Source organism: Lonchura striata, chromosome 2 (assembly GCF_050655825.1).
Source record: "Lonchura striata isolate lonStrDom1 chromosome 2, ASM5065582v1, whole genome shotgun sequence".
Taxonomy (NCBI): Eukaryota; Metazoa; Chordata; class Aves; order Passeriformes; family Estrildidae; genus Lonchura; species Lonchura striata.
The window spans coordinates 145,485,078-145,499,938 of NC_140704.1; the positions used below are offsets into that span (position 1 = coordinate 145,485,078).

Here is a 14,861-nt window from a genome sequence, read left to right on the forward strand (position 1 = left end):
ACTTGCAGCTATTTCAAGCAATGGAATCTACTCAAAAGCAGACTCTTTGCAGCTTTATAACCTGTACATGCAGAAGCAACATCACATTCAGTTTCCCTCTATTTGACTGTTTAGGGAAAGTGCTTTCCAGATCATTCTAGCAATAAAGACTTATCTCTCTGCTGCCTGACAGTGCATCAACATTTTTATCTTCCTTTGCTTCTTTCTCTCCCTTTGCTTTCATCTCCATGAAGTCACAAGCAACCTGTAAAGTCCAACTGTGCTTCCCCCAGCATGTTCACTTCAAATCCAGCAATGACATTATCATGCCCTGAATCAAACATCACTCTTGTACTATCACATCATGTGAGCACAGATACTTCCAGGCCTCAGTTTTTCTACCACACAGGGCAAGGTGTGGGTTTTGCAGCAGCAGCCACATTGAATGTCCATCCAAGAGCCACTCTGTGCTTCCAGCAGGTCTGTCAGAAGGGCTTTGTATGAGGTCACTGTGTGTCATGGGCAATGCTGGCCATCCCTGACCTTACACCTGGCATTTAAAGAAACTGTTCCACTCCAGAAAGAGACCTGTGATGCTTTTCCAGCTGTTCAGCTACATCCGAATGTACCCCTTTAATGATGATTAAAGCCTTTTACAGTGACCTTCCCACATGTTCAGCCATGTGCTACAGGCTAACACTTTTACTCCCAGCAACTGCAGAAAGGTAATCCTCACACACCAGTGGAAGAGCAGTCTGTTTTTATAATTGCTCTTTTTCCTATGTTCTGTGCTAAGTGTGGTAATGGTAAAGACTTACTACTCCTACTAACAACTACAGCCTGGAAAACAATCTTCATTTTGTCAGACATCTCTCATCTGGTATTGTCTGTATCTTGTTTCAATCTCCAGTTACTCTTTGTTTGAGATTCCCACCAACTCCCCCGCTACCTCATCTGTGATTTTGCAGAAATTCCATTTACTTTTCAGTGACACTTGTTTGCCTAAAATATAGGTGAGCTTATATACAAAATAGCTTAAGAAATCATATATTCACATTCCTGTATTATGGGAATTATATATGGCCCCCTCCTACTTTTTTTTCTAAAACTCATGATTAAATGAGAAAGGGCTTTGTTGATCCAACATATGCCACAGCATGTAGCTAGCAAACATCGTTAAAGCGTCCACCTGTACAAGATATACAGGTTTAATCTCCTTTGTTGGTTCCAGAGCTTGCTTTTCTGCCTTCTCAGTGTCACTACTAGAAACAATGTCGTCAGTGTTTGAGACAGAGCAGCAGCCTCCTCCCGCCCAGCCCCGATGCTCCAAGCACAGCCCCACGGGGAGATCTGTCAGCTGGTTAGAGACACACAACACGGGAACGCTGCCCACTGAACAGCTTCTGCTCAGCTCACAGTCACAGTCACCTGTCAGCACAACACACACCATTTACTTAGTGCTGAACATACAAAGCAAGACACTTAAGCAGAGATGAAGCAGCCAGGCAATGATCTGTTACCTTTTCCTCTGCGTAAAGGTAAACAGAACCAGAGACATACAGAGCACATACCTATTTGTTATACCAACACACTACACTTGTCACACTGCTGCAGCCTTCTACAGCTCATGAAAAGCTCAGGTGATGCTTGGATCAGTTTTGCAACCTTATGGACAGTTTCTAAAATGAAGTGAAAGCATATGAACTTAGCTGGTGTAAATCAGCATGACTCCCATCGACTTTCAGGATGTTCTGCCACCTGATACCAGCCTAAGTTCTCTCCTCTGCTTAACAGGGGAATTTGCAGAGAGGTGTTGGTTTTTTTCATGCTAAGAGCAATTGCAAATTTACATCCTTGTCTGCAAACATAGCATCATCATGTGGATTACTGCCCTTTTATGCAGGCGCAGTGGATACTATGAAAACCAAAGATGATGCTAGCATGTGTAACTGATGTATGTATCTTAAAAGTCAACTTCCTTACCTTGTTACTATTCCAGTTTACTTTATTATTGCTCATTTACTTTTTTGCATTTCACTTAGGTTAGCCATAGCCAATCTAAACAAAACATTCATTTTATTAGTGTGCACAAAGTTCTTCAGGATGTCATCTATTAAAACAAAGCTGCTGTGTCCAGACTGGGGACAGAAGAGGTATCATTTGAAAAGAAAGCATTTCTATTAAAATGAAAGAAGGAAATAAAATTTAAAAACCATTGAGCTTCCCTTGAGAACATGTTCCAATCCTAAATGAACCAGTGCTGTTTTGGATGATACTTAAAAAAATTCTCTAAGGGTACTACTTACTAAATGTTCTGCAAAAGGCAAGGGTCTGTATGCTATCAAAGGTGGTCTAGGGTAGTTTCCATGGGCAGGTGACACTTGATAACCACTAACACTTGCTGACCATTACAATTAACACTCCCCAACCATGCCTAAAAAACTAGCTACTCCCCAACATATAAAAAGGGGTGCAACTACATTTTTGAAGTAAAAGACAGTTTTTCTCCAATGACCTCGGGGTGTATTAATATAAGTAATAGTCAACAATAGGACACTAGGTCCTTTTCAGTTTGCAAATAAGATTTTCAATGGGATTTATAATGTGAGAAAAGCAATTCAGCCTTGTTTAAAAATATTACAGTTGCTGTGTGATTTCTTTAAAAACACCCCAAAAATCCAGCAAAGAGAATTCAGGTGCTGAAAGATACAGGCCACAAAGCATTGCAAATCTCTGCCTGCAGATAGCCAGTGAGTTTTTAGAGGAAGGATGCCATGAACAAATAGAGTAGCAGCTTCCTTCTGCAGACCCAAAAATGCTCAGGGAAAGTTTGCTTATATTTCTAGTGAAATCCTCTCCGTCTGACTGGCTTCAGGATGTTATTATATATGGCTACACAAAAACTCATTTCTTATGGGCTCCATAAAGAATTAATAATACCTCCCATTTTCATGCAGAAACCTTATTTCTGCAAGGTCCTCAACTGAGAATCCAAAATTCAAGTCTATCCATAGGAATGGGTGTCATAAAAAATGGCAAAACTAATTCCATATGATAATGCTGGTGGCATTTATAGTATCCCAGACCCATTGCAGAGGAGGAATTAAAGAAGTCTCTCTAATGCCAAAGCCACCAGTATCAGTGCTGTGGCTGTCAAAAGGATGTTCTGGCATCAATATTTGCCCATTAAACAGCAAAGAGCCTCCGGACATTAACCACTTGCAGCCTGTGCAGGATTAACGAGTAACCTCAGTGGGTAAAGTGAGTATTATTCCCTCTATTAGGTGGGCCTTCTTGCTCTTGGTTGTGTCTATGTTTATCTCAGAGTTAGGCATCTAGGCTCCCTCCAGGACCAGAAGAAAAACTGTATAGCCCAGGAGCGACTCATCCCTTTTATGCCAAAGCAGCATAAATCACTCCAGCTAGAGGCCCAACTTTTGGATAAATGAAACGCTCTGAGACAACCCTTACCCTCAATGTTTAATCTGATTCCAGGTACCCCAAAACCACATCAGATCCTTTTTCTGAAAGGTGAGCTAAGTTAGAGAGCTCACACTCAGGTTTTATTCTCATGCTTGCACGTACCTGGTTAGGTGCCTCTGGTGGCATGGGGGATGGCGATTTGGACTGGAAAGCATCCTGGGACATGAATCCAGAATCATGGGAGGACACACTGGACAGCCTCATGGGTGCCTGCTGAGGCAGATTGGAGCTGCGATAGCGATAGTGTGAACTAGGTGAGTGCGAGTGCGAGCCACTGGACCGGGAATCACTACTGTTAACGCTGTTCAGACTGCTGTGAGAGACAAAAGGAACAGAGAAAGGAAAGGGGAGAGGAAAAGACACAAGGGCGGGGTGGGGAGAGACCCATATACAGTACAATTAACATTCCACATGTCTCTAGCAACAGGCAGCATAAACCGAAAAAGAAAAATGTTGACAAATTAAATATATATATATATATATGCACATATATATCAGTAAAGAACCATAAGCAGCTGCAGTATCCCTGGCAACCAGAGAGAAAATGGCATTTAATCTTGAGGGTCAGTTAAATGATCAAATCTTAACCACTCAGACTTCAAACTCAGGTTAGGGATGAAGGAATTGCTACATGCCCTCCCTGAGCATGGCACCTGCTCAGAAAGTGTCTGCTGATGGTTCTCTCCTATTTCTGACTTACACTTGGCCCAGAGTGTCAATGGGATTTCTAGCAGGAGGACCAAAGACACTGGAGTTCATCTAAAAGTCTGCCTCTAGGCATGCTGCTGCAGACAGCCAGCAGGACAGTGTGTGAGACTTCTGAAAGCATCACCAAACTCCCACATTTCACAATACCTGGGACACGTTTTACCCACTTGAAGGCTTCCTACCAGATAAAGACACATGACAGCACATGGAGTGAAGCCAAGCCACTGGGTATGGAGCTTTAGTCAGTAACAAGGACAACCAGAGAATTAAACCCCAAAATTAATATCCATTAAAACAAACCGAAGTGATTTTTCTTAGGAAGAGACTGATTGCTAATCCTCAGAATCCATGAATGACAGTAGGACATGAGAGCCAAAATGTGTGAGCTTTCGGAATTTCGTGCTGGGGTGGCTGAGCAGGACCAGCAGGATGCACCAGTTTGATGGCAGCTCCCTGCTGCACTGGCAGCAGCCTGACCTAAGGATGGCTCTCAAGGATGCACAGGTGAGGCTGCACCTCCTGTGCACCAAGGCCACATACAAAGAAGATGTGCAAGCCAGCAGGGAGCAGAGCAAGCAGAGCTCTGCTTTGCTTCACCCACACGTCAGTCTGTGCCATACCGGTTTTACTGTACAAGAAGATAAAATTGATTATGAAGAGATTATTTTTTTGGGGGGATTTTTTGCCATTTTCTTTTACAGCTTCAGGATATTGCATCTTTAAGCCTGTGCTCATTGCTCTAAATATGCACATTTTCACATATATATATATAAAAGTACTGATTTTTTTATATATATCTGCATGCAGAGACAAGTAGGTACATAGAAGTCGTGTTCACTTGCTCTGACATGCTGTAGGTAACTTTGCTCATACACAGGGAACCTGTAGTATGTAGTTCATAAAGCAAACTGAAAGGTAGTCATTTGAGAGCAGCTAGAGAGGTGTTGAGCAGAATACACAACAGGGTATCTTCCTTTTCAGTAAAAGGAAAGAGTAAATGTAGACACCAGGATATGGGGGCAACATGCTAATAAACTGTTTTATGAGAGAAAACAGTTTTTACAGAGAAAGCATAGACAGAATCCAGTGTTTCAACATATTTCAGGACAGCATTAGACAGCATTAAACAGTAAAAAAAACTTGTATCAAAAAAGCATTTCCATCTACCAGACTGATAGGGCAATTGTCAAGGATGTTTTTCCTCTTTTCAAATAGTTTAACTTACTGATTAGTAACAGCTACTTAGAATAATCTAAAAAGTCATCACATGAAAAACAGAAAAGGAAATTATGAATGGACAATCTCAAGAGTTTAGATCAGAACAATCTGCTCTTTGATCCAAAATGGATTGAAGAGAACTGAATCAAAAACATCTTCAAGTTGTGTTGAGTTCAAAAGTTCATCAGTCATGCCCATCCTTTTTAATATCCCCAGCACACACTTAAATGAGTAAAGACCATGAGGGACTGTTTCAGTAAGACTTTCTATTTAAGATTTAAGAATGAATACAAATCCATTTCACAGTCTGAACTTGCCTCCCTTTTCCCCCAACAGGTTAAAAATAAATATTACAAATTTACTTACCTGCAAACACTGGATTTTCTGGACATGGTAGTACTGGGAGAGGATGGAGGAGTCTGGTAAGACCAGCTGTAATCAGAACCTTTCAAATCTAAAATTACCTGATGAAAGATAATCAATAGCATCAAGGATGTGGAAAAATTTTCACCCTAGTAAAACAAAGCATCTGCTTGTCATACAACATTCATCCCTGCCACAAACTTTCAGTGCCACTTCAGTCTCAGTTCTCTACCAAAATTACACTGTATCACATAGGTGAGGCAGTTTCATCCTTGGCTTTCCCAGTATTAGCATACTTCAACACTAAGAATGCCACCATAGAAAGGAAGTTCAGATCTAAATGGAAAGAAAACTTTTAGAAAGTAAATTGGGTATCTTTTTTTTTTTTTTTGCATTAAGGAAGCTCTTCTAGTTTTTCTTTCTTTTGTTTTGTTTGTTTTGACTTAAAAAATTTATACAGCCTTTGAGATTAAGTACTGTAACATTTTAAACAATTAACTGAATATTTAGTATTCAGCCACAACAGAGCTTTATACTTCTAGGTCAATGATAAGGTGATTATAAAGTATGACAAAAAAACTGAGTTCACACAGCAGGGTTGCAGAAAAATGTCCTAAGTGGATTTGTTTAATGACACACATTTTCCTATGCATTTTAAGGACACCATGGAAAAATGTTCAAATCTTAGACTCTATCAAGCTACACAACCCCAGCAACTTTGTGACTACAAAAAGACAGGGAGTTCAAACGTAGGGCAAGGAGATGACACTCATTTCTCAAACACTCTCCACAGAAATCGGGCATCTTCATACCCTTCAAAGTGTTACTGCTACCACTTCACTCTGGTCTCACCAAATATTTTAGGGGCACTCAGCCCTTGAAAAAAATTTCCACAACAAAAGAGATTTTTTTTTAATTGCTTATGTTGAAAATGGCCTTTCTGCTAAAAAGCTATTACAAAACATCACATTAAAGCACTAAACACTGGTAGTCAATATTCCTCACAAGACAACAGAAAAAGCCATGCAAGCCACAAATAAAATGTTTTCCAGGTAACAAGAGCTAACCTGTTCACTTGAGGATGGCAATTTGTGTGGATCCATGGTGAGACTTTTCAGGTCATCTGATATGGTTTGTAAATGGGTTATTTCTCCTAGCATTGATATTTCTTCTTCCTGAAAAGAATAACAAGCCAGGATAACCACAGGCTTGGTTTTAAAAATCAGATCTCTAACACAATATATGACCTTTATAATTTTGCTAATGACTTGGGGGATGCCCAGTGGAGCTGCATTTTCTTTCCACATTAATTATGGAAGGGTGAAAATATTAAATTAAAGTTTTGTAACTACTTTTAAGATTGCTATAAATTCTAAGGCCTAGAAATCTTTTCTCTCATCAACAAGCTAAGTCTAAGCCTTCTTTTTGTGACATCTTCAGAAAAAGAGTGTCAGTTTTGCTACATTTGACAAATACCTGTTTTATGTACACTCATTAATGTGCCCAACAATTTTAAGCTTGAGTGTAAACAGGGGTCAAATTCACAGTTTTTGATAGTTAAGCTAAATGCATTATACAAGTACACAGCATTAATACATCCAGGATTGATTCTGGCTCAATTTATATCGACAGATAACTCAGATGACGATTCCTGCACTGTAAACTACCACAGTAATTCCTTAGCTACCATTTCTTCCAGGTCCTCTGAATCTGGAATTCACCTCCTCCTGCTCAGCCATGTCTTTTCTAATTCTCTAACTATGGTTTTCTATTGACACTGATGCTCTTTGTAAACAAGTATTGGGAACATTTTCCCAGTAGGTTGGTGACCCTTCAGAAATGCATCTCACTTGCACAAAGCCATGAACAATTCCTTGTCAGGCTTCAGACTACCTGAGATGATGAAAATTTACTCAAACCTTTCCAATGAACTGAAAAACTGTCATGTAGAAGGAAAGGAGCTATCAGAAACCTGCACAGAAGCAGCCTGCAATTTGTCAGATAATGTCATTATATACTCAGGGGAGGTCTTGAAACATTTATCAGTCCTAACACTGGAGTAGGAGTAAGGAGGATTTGTATTAAAATGTGATGTTAAGAAGGAAAGCAGTGGAAAAAACTGCATTTGCAACGTCTCAGGCTGGATTGCATAAAGAACACAAGCTGACTTGAGTCTTCATGCTCATTGTTTACCCATCAGTCACCTTGAAGGTATTCAGTGTTTTCCACTGCTGAATTACTTCAAGCGCCTACATGAAAGGTCCCAACTCTCACCACTTGCTAGACAGAGAGAGATACAGGCTGTATTCTGGCTCTAGAAATTAATTCCTAAAACATAACGAGATACTCTCTTCAGAGGCTTCTGGGCACTTATCTAATCTGTGAATTGTCCTGACTAAAAACGAAGAGCTCTTACAATCACAGGGCGCAGCATCGAGATGAAAGCACAGAATCGACCGCGCTCCTCGATCAGAGCTTTTCTGACAGCTTGCTTCTCGGTTTCTTCAAGCAGCAGGTACTTATCATTGACATCTTGTAAAGCACTATCCAGCTGGGGCTGAATGTCACCCCGTCCTGTATGCAGGAAACAATCAGAGCACATATTGTCAAAACTGTGCCTCTCCAGAGAAGATGACACGATTTTCAGCCAGCACTGCTACTGGATTGTGTTTTTGCAATTTGAGTCTCAACCAGCATTTTCCCTTCATTCAAATCAGTAAGGATGTCCCCCTCCCCCCTCAATTAAATTAAGCATTTCAAAGCATTTATTTTTTCCCCTTTTGCACAGAATAGAAATCCAGCTCAATTAAAAAGATTTCAACAAGCCAAAGACAGCATTTTAAATAAGGACTTCACCAGAGCATTAGCTATAGAAACTCTTCACATCATCCTTACTGAAAACCAACACCTTACTAACTGGGAGATGAAAGAACAACTTTCACAAATAAATAAACTAGCTCAGGTAAATCACTAGCCCAGGTGTACTCCTCTACCTTCTTGCATTTGTGCTTAACAAGGTCCTAGTGAGAATTTTGTGGAGCCACTAAATGAATGGATCGATCTCCTATACAAAATGCTACTGTGGACATGTTACTGATCATTGGACCACTGGGTTTGAGTACTCTGCACAAACCAACTGCTGAAACCATTTTCTTCATTCCTGAGTCCAAACTAAACCATACCTCTCAACATAGGTTTTATATATATATATATATAAAATGTATATATATATGTAAATGGATACAATTAAATTCCAATGTTTTGCAATAAAAAGCTTTACTATGTTAATTACAGTCAACTCATAATACCAAAACTTTCTGTGACAGCTAAGTATTCTGCACTGACTGCTTATGCTGCATCAAGCCAAAAAAAATGTTCCTCTAGGAATTAAGAGTTGCTGCTTAGACATACTATAATCAATAACATTGCAGTTGCAAGATGATTTCATGCAGCAGACCTCAGTTGTATAAATTTGTTGCCAATCTCCCAGAAATGCCATCACATGCAATTTAACTACCAGGAAGATAACACTGAAAAAATGGTTGGTGAGTTACAAGCAGCTACCCAAAATCAATTTTTTGGATGATAACCTTTCTGCACAAAGGATTTAAAGCTAAGAGCAAGAGGAAAAAAGTCTCTTTATCTGTGTAGTACAAAACGCAGATGAGTCCATGTCAGGCTTAAAAAGGAAAAACCTTTGCCTTACTATTATATATATTTCCTTAATACTCCAGAGCAAGGCAAAGCCAATCAACCTCCCTGCACTGATACACAGCCAGAGCTGCAGGAAAAGAGAGCAGTGATGGAAGCAAAGAGAATTGTGCTGGCTTAGTGGAATTACAGGCTGGATATACCCAAATCTCCTCTGTAGAGAGTTAGATATAGTCCATAAAAAATGCACTGACACCCACATGCAGAGCTTTGCAATGGATCCTGGAAAAATCACATGCAGTGCAACATGGACACAGCCACTGCCAAGGCCACCTGGTACCAAACTTCCAGCAGTTTTCCTGCACATCAGTCTTGCTGCTCTAATGTGGTTGTAAAACTTACTCAGAAGTAAATCAACTTTAAGAAGAACAGTCTGAAGGTCCTCTGCTTCCTCCATCAAAATCAGCATCTACCAGAAGTAAGTTATAGCAGAGCTTTGGGTACCTCCCTGAAGGTCCTGTGCCTTTCTGTCTGTCACCCTCAGGAGACCCTTGGGCCTTCCTGCTTCAAGACCATTCTGTACATTTCAGTCCCTCTCCATACTCTGCCATAAGATGTAGTGGTTAAACATTTCATACTCCTCTGGAGTTGTTCTTTCCAATTCTTTAGGAAACAGAAACCTGCGTGATTGCTCAGGCCCTTTTTGAGTGCTGCCTGGAATTACAATGGGTAAAATAACTACCTGCTCTTCAAACGTAGATACTGGCTCACTACCATGGAGGTACCAAGTGCAAAATATATTAGCTGCAAACTAAATTGAACACTCATTAGTTCAGCTCTGAAGAATTGCTATAAACATTCAGCTGCTCCACCATAATAATGCACATAATGCAGTAAATCTTGTTAAATGCATTTGCCTATGCAGTGAGAACACACGCACTTAAAAGCAACTGGACATAATTGACAAAGTGGGTTCAATTATAGTGAACTTTGGTACTTTCTGTGGAACTTAGAGCAGGACGTCTTGGACCAGAGAAACAAGAGCAGTCAAAACCTGAGGCAAGAATAACTCTCATTTCCACCTGTGTAATTCACTCAATTCAACAAAATTATGAGGATAATATTCAGGCTGGTATTTTAACCCTTTGGCCAAAGCATGTGTAAAACTAAACCACTCTCCAACTTCCTCTGTACCTGTACAAAATTCCCATTTTATTTCTTCCAGTGAGTCAGTACAGCAACAGACACTCACCAGTATTTGTAGTCTCACCAGTATTTTCACAGACCTGTTTTTATGCTCAGGGGCATTTGGGCAGTCTGTGAAAACACAGAAGCTGTCTCAGGTATAATTCAGAGCAGGAAACAAGCTTAGGTGAATCATTCAGATGAAGCTCTGAAGTCAGATGTTTACAAATGAATACAGTTTTCTCCTGGTGACTTCTCATAACTCATATTTTAGGAGGAGGAAAGCTTTATCAACATCCTTTGAAAGCTGCACAATGCAGACATCAATCTAGCAAGTCTTTTGAAAGCAGGCATAGCTCTTCGCACTCCCTGAATCGACAGCTGCACTCAGCTCAGGAAATTTGAGGGATGAGATCTCTGCCTAACTGAACCAGTTTCCTTTGCTAAGCAGTGCAGAGCACATCCCTACAGCAACACCCCTACACCCAGAGAACACCACAGGTGTGAGGACCAACTGCTGACCACCTCTGCTCCTCAAGACACCTTGGGTCTCCACTGATTTGAATCTGCTCCTTATCTCAGAAGGGAGTATCAACCACTGGAGAGCAGTGCAGCTCTTTTCCTCCTTGAACAACAAGGATAAGGTTAATTGGCCAAAGCAGCCTTTTTGATTGCAGTATATTTGCTGTGGTCACAAGGCACACTTTCAAGAGGAACATCAGCAAGTGACTATTCCCTCCAGCAGACATTCTCTGGCCTTTAGGCTATGCATTCCAAAACACTTCCAAACCAACACAACTACCACAATGACATAAGATAGTTCCAGAAGAGTCTTATCATGCAGCAGCTGTGGAAGTGCACCTGGAAGGACACTCCTAGCCCAGCTGCAGGCAGGTTTGAGTGACCCACCACAGCAACCAGCAACAGCAATGGTCAAAAGCATCCAGTGTAGTCACAGGTCACCGATCTGCAACCAGGCTGACACGAACAGGAGGTAGGGATGGCTCTGCAGAGCATGTCCAGCTGCACCCAGAACAAGTCAACAACCTGAACACTGAGGAGGAATTCAAATCCTGCCTTTGTCAAAGAGGAGCTCTGGTGAAGCAGAGAGGAGCACAAATGCAAGACCAGAAGTTGTGGATGGAATTCTCCAACAACACCATGCTCCAACAGCCTGGTGACCGACAGCTGGACACAGGCGTGTGACAGCTAACCATGTGCAGGGAGCTGAACTGCTGCTCATCAAAAGTAACATGGATCTGCTGCTACTTCAAGGACAGTCTCAATGTTATCCTCACAGCAGGTGCTTTACATCATTACCATGACATGCAAGGGCTTTAGAGGACCAACATGCAATAGAACTTGCATTTTACAGTATTTTGTGTGAATCCTGGCTGAAAGCCTCATGCAATTTTTAAAATAAAAAAAAATCAAATTATTGTTCAAAAAAATCTTTCGTAAATGAAAAATATTAGGGAAAAAGGAAAAGAAAACCTAATTTTCAACACCATTTCATGCCTATATTTTATAAGACATACTAGCAAAACTCTCAGCAACACCAAATAATTTTAAAATTCTCTCTGTGCAAGTTGGATTGCTGAAGTTAATGCTGTTACTGACAATGCAATGCAGCAAATATTGGTAGAATTACTGTTTTCCATGTCCTCACAGAAAGACTGCTCCCTTCTACTTTTTTAAGCATCTGCACAGAACTTCAATATTCAATATTGGTCACTTGACTGAGTGGCAGAATTTACCCAGTATGAGACAATGCTGAGTCCGCCTCTACTTGTACAAACCAAAGCAGGCTCCAAGTCAGCCATTCCCAAACCACCTTCTTTACAAGAGCACACCTGCTCCAGCTGCCAGAATGAATAAGCTCTTATAAGTTCTGCACAGTAAAGCCAACAAATGAACTAATATGGATCTGTGCTGAAAACAGAAGAATTCTGTCACCATAAACCTCATAACTGGGATTAACCTCAGACTCCTTCAGAAACCAAATCTGAGTCTTTCTTTTGGCTACTGGGGATCTGAGTCAGCTGCTCATGTTAAAAAGTGCAAAGTTTTGCCTTAACAGAAAAGCTACAAGTTGCCAAATGGCATTTCTAGATTTAATTACAAACCAGGAAAACCACAATGCATGGTTTCAAAAAATGGGGACAAGCAGCAGCCTCAACAAGGCTGCTCCAGGAACCCACTGGAGGTGCCTTGTTTGAGAGCTTGCTGATTTATCAATTCAGGCTTCTCCCAAAGGCAACACCTACATCACCACACTTACAAGTGCAGGTATGACTACTTTGCTCAGATTCAGAAACACCATGCTTCATTCACAATGGGATCTCAAGGCAGCTACTTTAAATTTGCAAAATAGCTGAAACAGCACCCCAATTTAAACATATTTGAGATGTGATCAGGCAACAGGGGACAATTGTGATGCTGAATTCCAACAATTTCCCCAGCATGAAGAAAATATAGTGATTTATCTATCAGGTAAGAAAGATGCATGCGATTTTCATAAAAAAGGGAGTTTGGATCACAGGTTACAAAGACCAACATTAAGGACTTTAGGCTCTAGACTTTAAAAGTCATATTAACAATAAGATACTCAATTATTTGAACATCACCTTGATGACATGTCTATTCCATTTAACTTCTCTCCCAGCTGTGACAAGATTTATCTGTCCATGTTATCCCTTTCTAAAATAAACCAGAGGTTTATCCACAATACTGGTTTTCTTCTTTTACAGTGTTCCAATTAGATGCCAAAAGAAAATAAATGAAAAGATGGTTTGTTCATCAAGATTAGGCAATATTTTAGTTGCATTAGAAATTAAAGTCTAGGCAGTTAGTGGAGACCAGACACCATAAAGAGGCCACAGCAAGGGCTACAATAAGCCAGCCACCAGGGTCACAGCATGGCACAGACTTACCCAGAGCCTCAGCTGTCAGGCACGTGCGCATGGTGAGAAATTGCAGGACACAAAATTGACACAGAAAGGAAAATAAAAAAAGTCAAACTGGTATTCCAGCATTCCTAGAATTTAGACATTATCATCAGCGCCAAGACAAGAGAGGAAGCAGTTTGGACTAGACTATTTTGACTTCTTTTGTTGCTGATAAAGACAAATGTATTAGTTTTGCATCCTGGTGAGCTGTTGCAAATTAAAACCCTGGTTATTTACCACACAGTTTAGACTCCTCAGTGAGAAGCTGTAACCTGTGCTTCAGAGAAAGGCACAACACAGATAACCAGACCCTTGTCAAGAGGCACAAATCATCCCCTCACAGGGAAGAAGGAACTCAAACATGCAGAACTCTAGACTGATGCTGTGTGAGTAACCACAGCACTTCTTGATGTTCTCTACTGCAATTGCATTAACAGATTGTTAATTAAACAAAAACCTAATTGCTGATGCAATGTGGAAGAGCATCAAAAAGATTAATTATGATATGTGTACTTTAATTGAAAAAACTTTATATAATAAAATTTTGCAATAAAACTGGCCTGCTGTCAAAAAGAGAGGAACTATCAAGAGGCCTTCAAAACTCAAGGAATGAAAGTAAAGGAAAGCAATGTCTTCAGTCACTGATTTAGCAGCATGTCGTCACTGCATTTTTGTAAAGGAGAGCTCACATTATAAGCTTGCAGGGAAAAAAACTCTAAAACAACAAAACTCACCAAAAAGCCCTGCAGGCACCATGGCCTCATACACACAGGATTTTTTTTCTGGCAAAATATAAGGATAATTTGCTCATTAGCTTCCCTCCTTCTGAGCTGCATCTTACTGACTCCACAGAGTTTTGGCTCTCACTTCAGTAATGGTGGCACACTTGATCAATTTAGAGGAATGAGGCTCCCTCCTGGGGAGGAAGGCTCTGGCCAGGGATTCCCCCCCTCCAGCCTGCCACTCCAGATGGGGCAAGTGCCACATACAGAAGGAGTACAAAGTGCTTGGATGAGAAGGTCAGCACTTGCTGTAAGAACTGAGACATTCTTCAGTTATAATTGCATTGAAGAGCTTTATGCTTTTTAGTTTAGAGTCACGGGCTTTGCACAACCATCCTTGAGAGCAGTCTAACAATATTACAAAGACCAGAGGATAACAAAAAAAAAAAACCTAAAAAAAGGCTCTAAAACACAAAGACATCATCTTTGCTAACCAGGAGGAAGAAAAAGCACTTTTGGTAGTATTACAGTAAATGAATAATCACGTTCTACAGTAAATTAAAAATCATGTTCTATTCTCTGAATTTCATTGGAATCACAGAAT

General features: G+C 40.5%; 1 protein-coding gene across 11 annotated transcripts in view; it reads right to left on the reverse strand.

The window, feature by feature from the left end:
• MTSS1 (MTSS I-BAR domain containing 1) overlaps positions 1-14,861 on the reverse strand; it is a 126,798-nt gene that overhangs the window by 12,152 nt on the left and 99,785 nt on the right. For 7 of the 11 annotated variants that reach the window (XM_085572547.1, XM_085572545.1, XM_085572549.1 and 4 more), the window contains 4 exons: positions 8,168-8,325; positions 6,819-6,926; positions 5,755-5,852; positions 3,565-3,775 (listed from right to left, as the gene is read on the reverse strand). In XM_085572547.1, coding sequence (XP_085428673.1) covers positions 3,565-3,775; positions 5,755-5,852; positions 6,819-6,926; positions 8,168-8,325 — 575 coding nt within the window. Of the gene's footprint in view, positions 1-3,564; positions 3,776-5,754; positions 5,853-6,818; positions 6,927-8,167; positions 8,326-13,520; positions 13,533-14,861 lie in introns of all 11 variants that reach the window. The other 4 variants (XM_085572541.1, XM_085572543.1, XM_085572546.1 and 1 more) reach the window with 1 other exon arrangement.